The sequence below is a fragment of the Meles meles genome, chromosome 8 (genome assembly GCF_922984935.1).
Source record: "Meles meles chromosome 8, mMelMel3.1 paternal haplotype, whole genome shotgun sequence".
In the NCBI taxonomy this organism is placed as follows: Eukaryota; Metazoa; Chordata; class Mammalia; order Carnivora; family Mustelidae; genus Meles; species Meles meles.
Window position 1 is genome coordinate 111,047,662 of NC_060073.1, and position 10,840 is coordinate 111,058,501.

The 10,840-nt window shown below is 36.3% G+C and overlaps 2 protein-coding genes across 4 annotated transcripts in view; both read right to left on the reverse strand.

Annotated features, from left to right (window-relative positions):
• Positions 1–2,874, reverse strand: part of BCO2 (beta-carotene oxygenase 2) — a 35,607-nt gene extending 32,733 nt beyond the window's left edge. Inside the window, exon 1 of one of the 2 annotated variants that reach the window (XM_046016324.1) lies at positions 2,750–2,874. Coding sequence is in view for 1 of the 2 variants with exons in the window: in XM_046016323.1 (XP_045872279.1) it covers positions 2,466–2,553 (88 nt within the window). In the remaining variant the exon portion in view is untranslated. Of the gene's footprint in view, positions 1–2,465; positions 2,614–2,749 lie in introns of those variants that run through there. The other variant, XM_046016323.1, reaches the window with a different exon arrangement.
• Positions 2,875–5,276: 2,402 nt separating this feature from the next.
• On the reverse strand, positions 5,277–9,590 carry TEX12 (testis expressed 12). 2 transcript variants are annotated; one of them, XM_046016329.1, is made up of 4 exons: positions 7,500–8,585; positions 6,614–6,725; positions 6,474–6,525; positions 5,277–5,677 (listed from the first exon to the last, which is right to left on the reverse strand). In XM_046016329.1, the coding sequence occupies exons 1-4, from the start codon at positions 7,560–7,562 to the stop codon at positions 5,533–5,535; spliced, it is 372 nt and encodes a 123-aa protein (XP_045872285.1). In that variant the 5' UTR covers positions 7,563–8,585; the 3' UTR covers positions 5,277–5,532. The 2 variants fall into 2 exon arrangements, 1 of the variants encoding a protein (XP_045872285.1); XR_006820015.1 differs by lacking the exon at positions 5,277–5,677 and adding an exon at positions 9,137–9,590 and having other exon boundaries at positions 6,252–6,725; positions 7,500–7,578.
• Between the last annotated feature and the right edge of the window lie 1,250 nt (positions 9,591–10,840).

The window sequence follows — 10,840 nt, forward strand, 5'->3', positions numbered from 1 at the left end:
AGGCATATGAAAATTTGAGAACCACAATATTAGAGGTATAAAGAGGATGCTTTGAAACCCTTATCTTACTACTTTTATTTATATTATGCATATTCATCTCACTCTCCTTTTACATTAAAATAAACGTCCTGAGGTCAGTTATTCTAGTCCTCTCACTTTAGTAGAATTAAATTGAATACCCTGATTGGACATTTGTCTGAATGGAGATTCATGAATTTAAAACACTTAACATTTTAGAAAAAAACTTACATGTCTATATGTACTGTACTTCATAGCATGTTATTGGCAGTTTTTCATATATTCTTCAAAATTTCCACAGTACTTGATATTGTGATCTATACCTCCTTAAACCCCTTTCTATTCTTGGTTCCTGAAAACACTGCACTTGTCTAACTTCCTTGCTCCCACTTTCTTTGCTTCACTTATTAGCTGACAACCTTGGTAAGTTACTAATCACTCTGAGCCTCGAGTTTTTCCATGATAATGGGGGTAATGGGGATGAAAGAAGGATATTTCCCATTTATGTTTGTTGTCATAACTAAATATGGTAGCAGATAATTTCTAAATGTTAACTCCCTTAATTGGCTCCTCTTCCCCTTATCACCTCCTGAGTCTGACCTTGAACCTGGACTCTTTATAATCTCAGCACACCCTCCTTGGTAGTCTCATCTAGTCCCTTAATTTCACCAAGTACTTCTTGCAAGTGACTCTCAACATGTCAAATGAGAATTGTTCATTTTCACCTATCCAAATCCATTTTTCCCACCAGCTAAATCACCTAGCTTCAAAATCTCTGTGGGCCTTGAATTCCTCCTCTTCACTATCCCCTCACATTCACTAAGTGGTTAAATTCTGACTCTATCTAGACAGGGCCAGGAAGAGTATATGTGCTGCCGAAGCGAGCACTACACAGGGCCAGGAAGAGAATGCTAAAGGGATGATATAGGGGGGCCAGTATAAATTACTAAGGCTCAGAAGTTTACAAGAGTGCCTTGGGCAAATCCTTTGTAAAGATTTGTGCTAGTCCACACCACCTGGGCAGCTCCCCCAATTTTTCTTCCAGCCCGAACCTGTCCTCCTCAACATCGGGGCTTCAAATTCTCTTACCCATCAGTCATGCCCTTTCTACTGACCTAATTAAGGCCCGCACAACCTCTTAGATGATATTATCAAAATCTCTTAATTGGAAGGAGAAAACAGGGAAGTTATCTACTATGGGAGCCTCCAAATGGTTAGGCCTCTTGATTCCTTTATCCCTTGAGATGGCTAGAGGCCACAAGCCAATTGCTTCCAGCCCTAAACAGCACATGGGGCTCCAGATCCCATGGAGGTAAAAATATTATCATTTTCTATGTGTGCTATGATGTGAAAAAAGTTGGGAAGCACTGCGACTAAATTAATCTTCCTAAGTACAGATCTGATTGTATCAAATAATCCTCCAAAAGCCTTCACAAATGACTTCTCATTGTCTACCAGGTAAAGTCTAAACTGCTTAGCCAGGCACTCAAGACACTGTACAATCTCACGCCAGCTTACCTGTCCAGGTCTCCCCTCACTAAGGCCTTCCACTCCAGCCAAACTAAACCACTCCCCATTCTTTCCTCTTCATCATAATTATATCCTTCTCTTCATCTGAGATATTTCCCATCTCCTCCAGGTGAAATTCACTTACCCTACTCATCCTTCAAGATCACTCAAGATCCAGTGCCCCATATCACCCACTTCTTAAACACAACACTCCCATTTCCTATAGCAAGAACTGATTCTCCTTAGTCTGAACTCACACATCACCTATTTCAGCTCTGTTATGGCACTCATCTTACTCTCTCTTGTGCAATAAAGATGAATACAATTTATAACCTCTACTACTGGTATTCCTTGAGTAAAGGGTCACTTGTTTCTATTCCCATTCCAGTACCTAAAACACTGCCTTGCATACTGCAAGCACTACATTATTGAATTATAGAATTTTAAAGTTTATAGTGCATATTAGTAGGATTTTTGATAGCTCAACATCAGCCAATTTCAAGAAATAAAATCATGTAACAATAGTAGCTGTAATAGAAAGCTATAAAACCCCAAAACCCCAGAATTTAAGAATTTAAGGCAGTCCCCCAGAATGCAAACAGAAGAACCAAACATTTACATTAGGACATGTAGCAGTGATTTTCAATTGAGAAGGATCTAAATGGTGACTATTCTTCCTATTGCAGATTCTAGAGAATCCCTACACCCTGAATCCTGCCCCATATGTTATACAAAATATATAAATACAAGACTGCTTCCCTGACAGGTAAACAAATCTTGACTCATTCTTCCTTAACTCCCAGCTCTGTGGTGTTGCTGCCTGTATCTGCTGTGGTGAAAAGCTTAGAAGCCCCCAGTACTCTTCAGAAAGAGGCACAGAATTAAAAGCCTGAGCTGCTAAGAGGAGGAAGGTGAGGGGGAGGGGGCAAATCCCCTACCTGGGATCCAGTGTACTACCACAGAAAGCAAGCCCACTGCAATGGTAGAAAGGTTGCTGACAAAATGGAGAAAGGTCTGAAAAAACATTCTGGTATTGAATTAAGTAGCAGCAGATCCTGTGATTTCCAATACCTCCCACTTACTTCCTGGGCTGTCCTTGGCTCACTGACAGAATAGGAGGGAATGGGGGAGGAAGCCAGGGAGGGCAGACAAGGGACAGGGCTTCCAGAACTTGCAATCTCTCCTGGTTGGTCGCATTTCCAGAAGTATCCCAATTACCCACCTATGATAAGTAGCTGCTTGAAATTCTGAAATTGGACCACCAATAGTGGCCTCCCTTCCTAAGCTTTCTTCTTTCAGACCTCTTCTCACATTACAGTTAAGCACCTTGATCCATGGCTCAGTTTCATTATGCCACCTCTCGCCTCTGAAAGATTCACATCTCTTTTCTTACAGAATAAAGTCCAGCTGTAGTCTATCAACAAAGGACTCTACAATCTGGCCACACCTACCTTTCCATATTTTGCCCCTCTGCTTTCTAGCATTTCATCCCTCCTTTTCTTTTCCATTTATATAATTTACAAAACAGTTTCTGACAATCTAGTATGAATAAGGCTCTGTGAAGGTATGCCCTGAATAAACATATAATCATGTATATTTTTATTCATTTAACGAACACTTTTGAGCACCAATACATCAAATACTGTGCTACAAATTAAGAATTTAAGGAAACAAGATTCAGTCCCTGCTCTCCAGCAGTTTAGATGATGCACTATGGCCCTTTGTGAATTCTCAGCTCAGGAAAAAGCTTAGCTAACATACCACGTATTTTTGTTCTTCAGTGCCATTTTAATTAACTTTCTCCTGTCTGAAATATCCTCCCTCTTTCCTTATCAAAAACCCATTTCACTACCTCTCTGACCCCTTTGCAAACATCTTCTAGTAACTTCCACCAAAAGGAGTTAACTAACACTGCCCAGACACACTTTTAATGCTTACCTATCATGTATTCCTATCAAAGACATGTAAGTATATTTTGAGAAAGGAGTGTTGACAAAGGGAGAACAAAGAGTACCTTAAACTATTCTGTATTCCCCATAGTGCCTAGCAGCTATTGATGTACGAAGACATTCAATATCCATTTTTATTGGTAAACAGTGAGAAATAATTTATAAACTTGTGAAATTTTATTGAAATGAGTATTAGAAGTGTAAATTAAAGGGCAATAGCGTATCTGCAGTTGTTAATTATTCAGAGATAATTATTGTTTATGTGGATGGTACCAGAGACATCAAAATTTGATAAAAAATCAGTCTTATCGGCTTTCAATAACTTTTATCCTAGGATGTAGCTGTTCTGACCAGTAAACATATTGTGACTAAAAATCAGTTCCCTAGTCTTAATCATACCAAATGAAATGATCAAACCAATTCTCTGAACCAGCATAGGAAAGAACATATTGAACAATGGTGACACCATCAAGATATAACAAGCACATTATGAAAAGCACTCTGAAATAATGTTAGCCTTGTCTTTCTCATTAGTAAGTGTTTAGAAAAAAATAACTCAGGAACATTTAATTATGATGTGTCAGTAGAGACATCTTTGTATTTAGAACACTAAAAAATTCTGTAAGTTAACAGAATAACTCAAACTCCAGGTGACATGTCATATCAACGCAAATATAGTCTTCTGTTTACATTTAGTATTTTAAAATTCCAATACTAATAGTTAGTTACTTCATTGACCTCCAACCTACCCTGCACCATTAGCATATCCCTCTACAAACCTAATTTTTTCCACTTAACCAGTATTTTTAGTTAATATTTTATTTTAATGTTTTCAGTCTTTTCTTGTATGAGTATTTATGTAATGTGGTATATATGCTTTAAAATAGTAATCTGATTGCTGTTTTATTTATCAAATGAGATTTTAACATTTAGAAGGTAGCAAGGCAAATATGCTATACACCAAAGGAATACCAAATTCCCTGTGGTGCCATTTGTAAATATGTATAAATTTGTGATTGTTATATTGGTAAAATATACATAAAATAGATTGAATTATCTATATGATTGAAAAATGTGTGCTGTGATTTTTAAAAACCTAATTAATATAGTTATCACATCTAATAGTTATCATATAGAATTATATAACATATTTAAAGTCTTCAATAAAATCATAGCAGTACCTTCCAACTTTTTTAGAGGATTTTTTTTTTTAAGCTAGATGAGTTTTAGAGATCCTCTAATTGAAATTCAATTTATTCAATTTAGAATAGGTTTGAAATGACTCACCAAGGTTACCTTGTTGTTAAGGCAATCTTTTTACTTCTGGATCACTAATTTTTGTCCCATGCCACACAGATGCTAAGGCTCTAAATATAATTTATTAATTGCATCACTGATACGGTTGATACGTAAAAAAGCCAACTCATGTAAGGTTCTGGTTAGTAATTTCTCATTTTTATTTTATCACTTTTACCACAAGAAAATAATTTTAAACCAAGAATTTTTATTAGTCATGTATAATAACTAATAGTGAAAATAATCAAATGGTAACATTAAATAGCAATACCTTAGTCATATTTTATTACATATTGTGAAACTGGACAAATTACCTTGAGGTTTTAGGTTTTTTATAATACTGACATGAAAAACATTTTAAAACTATCTCCATAGCTATCTGCTATTTAGACAGAGTATTCTAAAAGAAAAAGTGCAATACTGTTAAATATTATCAAATTAACTCACTGAGTCTTCTTTTAGGATTTTAAGAAAGGCTAGGAAGTTTAAGGAAAAAAAAGAATCTATATGTAATTAAAATACTTTACACTTTTATGAAATAGGCCAAATATTTAACCCTCAAAAAAAAAAGTGACATACTTCATATTAATGTCCAGTCTAAAGCCCCTTTTAAATCTAGAAAAGATATTCAAGGACTCTCCCCTTCTATGTTTAAGGCACACATTTTCTTTAACAACTAGAGAGCTTTCAGAGCATAAATGTCATTCTTTTAATACAACAACAATGGGCTTAATTCTCGGCTTATTTTAAGTATACAATTTTATCTGTGCAGTGTGTTTGCAATCACTGTAAACCTCTGTCTCAGGAGCTCTCTTTTTTGTATTAGAAAGTTTTCAATAGTATTGGCTTCTTTGAAGAGTCCATCTAGCTCGTCAATATAAGATGCATCTACTGCTGCTCTCTCACTAATGAGGAAAAAAAAGTTTTACATTAAACTAAATAGTTAGAATGTCTAGTGATACTATCACAGCGATTTTCTTTATTATGTTACACTTGTTAGCTACTTCATTTAAATAGCTTTGCACATCAAAAAGCTTCATTAATTAAGAAAGTCTTCAGTAAAAGTTAAATTAGTCATGTAAATATTTTTTGACTATTCAGTCTCCTGACACTACAGACTATGTATAATACATTATAATTCTAATATTAAACTATATACATTATTTTAACAACCACATAAACCATCATCCAAACACAATGATTGTCCAGTAGTTTAAAAAAAAAAACTTTAAAAAACAAAACAACAACAAAAAAAGAACATCTTATAAACATGATAATCTCAGGCCAATAAAATATTAAATTCAGCCTTCAAATATAGACATAATATTTAAACATTTCATAAATATATTTATCTTTAATATCACTCTTATTAGCATTAACTTCAATAAATGGCATTTTTCTCAAATAAGTTTTTTCATAAAATGTTAAATGCTATATCATCTAATTAGAGACCAAAATATATGCAGCCTAGTCTTTAGCTCTGGTAATAACAAAACAAAGGATGTTTCGTGTAAAAGTTGGGGTTATTCTTTGAAAATAACCAACTAATTTATTATAAAAAACTAAGGTAGAATAAAAAACTCTGAAATTACAATTACTGGGTAGGTTTGCAGCCACTGAACTAAACTTCTCATTATGGAGTTTCCAGAAAAAAATTATTTCTAAGAGAAAGACTCAAGAGTATATGCTATAAGTACTTGCCTTAAGATCTTTGCATATGTAGACAACATTAGATTAATTTCCTTGCTCATATCTGTTCAAAAAAAATTACTAAGTTATGAACTATAAACTTTCTGTATTATAAAATCAATATTTAGAAATGTATGCATTTTATATATCACCATTCAAATCTTTCTCCAGGGATTCATCTTTATAAAATAGTCCAGAGCTTTCCAAGAAAGAGGAATCTGATTTTCCAAGAGAAGACAGTTGTGGACTACGTGGCATTTGAGGCTAATAGAAGAAAGTAAAGAAAACAGATAAATAGTCAACAAGGCCCTTAGGAAATATGTATTCTGTCCCCCAAAAAGACAAATAAAACGTCTTTCAGGAAAAAAGCAAACATGCTAAAATTTATATGCATTCATGTCCTAATGAGTCATTTGAAATCTTATTATCAAGAAAACTCTTAGGCCTAACAAGCACCTTGTTGAACATACTAAATTTTGCTTCAGTTTTACATTAGACTTCGAATATATTAATTCTTGATGAAAAAGTTTGCTGTATCTTGAACCAGTAGACGTTTCCACAGCAATATAGTAAACCTTTCATTTAGACAATAGCCAAATGCTTGCAAAACTTTGCAAGATAACATAATCTTTAAAAGGAAGCAAATAATGTCCCAAATACAAACAGATGGAGTAGTGAAGAAGGGCAGAATACAGCGCTCTTAATTTTAAAATATCAGCACTATAGTACGTAGGTATCCTACTTTTTAGAGCAAAACAATTACTTAAAATCCTATGTTTCATATAGGCATGAAGCCATTTCTGTTTCTCCAACATGAATTACAACAAAGAAATTTCATCTCCCAATAGTTTCTTGAAGGCCTATACTATTTAGTGAAAAAACAGATGGAGTCAACATAGTTCCTATAGGGACAATCCCACTTCGGGAATATGAAAACATTAAATTTCATTCATCAACAGAATTTTCTTAAGTAGAAAAAAATTTGAGAAGTATAAAAAATAAAACCAAAGATTAAGGCTCCAGGAGCATATGGATTACCTCCAGTTCTCTTTGTCTCTTGCAATTTCTAGTATCAGGTTTTAAAATGTGACTTGTCATCATATTCTGGAGGCAAGAGCTGCAAGGTTTAGAGGAATGCCAAATATAAGTACAAACTCCATGCTACAGCTTTTTTGAGTCTTTCCCGTTCTTTCCAGTCCCACCAATTTATTTCAGGCTCTCATTGTTCTTTTAGGCTCTCATTATCTGTCACTTATCTGAACTACTCACTTTCTCCCTGCCTTATTCCATCCTATCAACTGCTGTTTAGGCAATCTTTCAAAATTGATTACCATATTCCCTTAACTTTCCACTATTCATTACTCCACAAAGAGTTCAATATCCATGGTATGGCCACCCAAAGTCCTACATCACCTGGGGCCAACCTACTGTTCCTATCATTTTCATCTACTCCCTCAGCCAAACTAGTCTCTTGGGCACTTGTGCCTGTTTCAGAATTTAAGATTCCTCTACTTTCAAAAAATATAATGTTAAAATATATCTTATAGTTTATCTAATTCAATGTCATTTTTCACAGATGTGAAAACAGAGGTAGAGATCGTTGATCAGGTTCAAACAAGTAAAACTGAGCCAGACTAGAACCAAGATTTCATGTCTGAGTTTCCACTGCCCTATCTTACCTTAATATAGCATCGAATTTTGCTCTTAAATTACTCTCCCATCAACTCTGAAAATCATTTCCCTAGGAATCTGAAAGATTACGTTTAAACAAAGAAAAAACGTAGAAACCTACAAGGGGCTAGTCCTTATGTCTTAAACGACGAGGAGCCCAATCTATACTCAATTATTAATTTACTTTGTTTTTTGGTTTTGTTTTGTTTGTTTGTTTTGCAGAAACTCTGACGACCTGGATAACTGTAGTGAATCTGATTAGTCATACGTTCATATAAATAAGACAGAAAGATAGCAACAACAAATCGCAAATGAGAAATTCCCCGTAGTGCTCCTACATTGCTGTCAGTACGTTTCCAGCACGTAAGTGCTGTAATAGCAGCATGCAGAAAAACACTATACACACACCGTCTGCTCACTTGGCCTTGGGAAGTTCCAAAAGAGAAGCAAGCCAACGTGAGGGCTGTTCTCTCCTCCCTTCCCCTTTTTCTCTTCCGTTTTCCTTCTACACCTCTTCTCTCTTCTCTCAGAGTAACAGAATGTGCGTGTATAGCAAATGAAAACTTCTACTACAGTTAGGGAACTCTTTCTGCAAAAATAAACTCATTTTTTTCCTGTCATAAAATAAGGCCCCCCGCTGAACCCAGGCTCGGTCAAGAGGCTGGGGCTCCTCCTGGGACACCCCATTCGCAGACGCTGACCTCGGCCATGCAATCCAATGCTCTGGTGACCTAGACTTTACAAAGCAATGACCCTGCACCTTACGCAACTTCTTTCGCCTAGTCTTCTCTTTCTTCTCAACGCCTAGTGGGCCCCTGGGGCCATCTCACCTACCTTTTTTCTCACTTCCCTTCCCGCTGTCTTTTCCTCCCTACTTGTATTTCATCCCCCACTAACATCCCTGAGAGGAAGCGTCCATCCTCTCACTGCCCGGTTTCTCACTCCAAAGTGCGCGTATCCCTCCAGCCCCACCCCAAGCCCAGTCTACTACATGGCGTCGTGACCTTCCTCCTCAGCGAAAGCGCGGGAATGAAGATACCGCGTTCCCGCACTCGAGTGCGCAGTCTCCACGGACTCCCAGCAGTCAGCGCGTGAGTCACGTGAATCACGTGAGGGGCTGCGCAGGCTCCCCGGCGCCCGGCCAAGAGCCCTCTGGCGTTTCACAGAGGGGTGGCATTCTTCCTTTCGTCTCCCGCTGTTCCCCTGGACTTGTTACCTCTGACACAAACATCTTTCCTTGCCTCCAAGTGTGTGGAGAAGAGGGGAAAAATCTGAGACTAGTCTCTCAGGAAAAAATAAGAATTGCCTCAACGAGGCTGGGTGGGGTGAGTCCCACCCGCTTGCAACGTCAGTAAAGGAACACAAAACGGGACACCCGACACTACGACTCAAATAAAACTTTAAATATTCCAGATGGCTTGTTTGATGGCTTGTTTGAAGGAAGTTTGAAGGAAGCCAGAGTTCTCCTGGCTCACAACTTCCAGACCCAGACCTCCATTCCTTCGCCTCTTTCTTCACTGATGCAATCACACTTTAAGAATCACACCCTTCTGGAAGGTTCCTTTCCTGATGCCAATAGGTTTAGTCACCTTAATTGGCAGCTTTTAAAAAATACTTTCTAACATACATGGCTCACATACTTCGCAGTGCTTTCATGTGGCGACTTTGACCTGCAATTTCAGATATTCTAAGGTTATGCACAGTTAGTTGATGTGGAAGGAAAAAAATATCACCTCATAAAACAAAGGTCAATAACCTCGTCCATAAATTTCAGGTACACACTCTTGCACCTTAGCAAACTACAGTCAACAAGGTTTTTTCCCTTTGGTTTATCTCAATGTTAGTTGACATAAAGACTTCTGGGTGTATGTTTATTTTTTGGCTCCTTGTGAGGAAGTCACTCGTTTTAAGTAAGTTCCCAGAAAATAGGTACTCAGTTTAACTTGATTTGCTAATATTGTGATATATAAATCACTTAATAAGACTAGACTAAATAATTAGGGAATGATTATTGACAGTCTTTATAGGATCCCAGTCACTACTTGAGGACTGATAACAATCTGTGTTGAAATTTTTATGATGTATGTAAAATGAGGGGGAAAAGTAATGAGTTTTTCATAAAGCCATACCATCTGCTTGAAAGAATTGTCCTTTACTCTGGTATTATGCACTTCTTGATTTTTTTTTTTTTTTGGTATTAAAGTGGTCATTCATGAAATAAAAATATAAGTATTTTTAAGATATTTAATGCTCTTACTTGGCAAAATATAAAGTTGCCCACTCCGTGTTTATCTCTTCTGCACTATTACTCTTTATAGTCCATTAAACCCAAAAGTCTGGGAAATACTGATCTATTCCTCTTCTATTCACATTGTATGATATCTAATGAGATAGTTATCTAGTTAGTAAAATATTTCAAGGAAAAATGATTCCCCCTAATACATAAATGTTTACACCAGATTAAGAGAACACCAGAGACATTTTATTTTATTTTTAAAATGTCATCTCCATTGCATAAGCTAAATGAGTAAGAATAAGTGAGAGTGTGTGGAGAATTATAGTTGTCTAGTACTTTAAAATATTCAAAGGGTTATCTTCATCTCATTTAATCTTCACAAATAATCCTGTGAAGTAGGCAGGACATGAAGTCATCTGAGTTGCTCTGTATCAAAAAAAATGCTCATCCCCAAACTAAGAAATGGGTAACT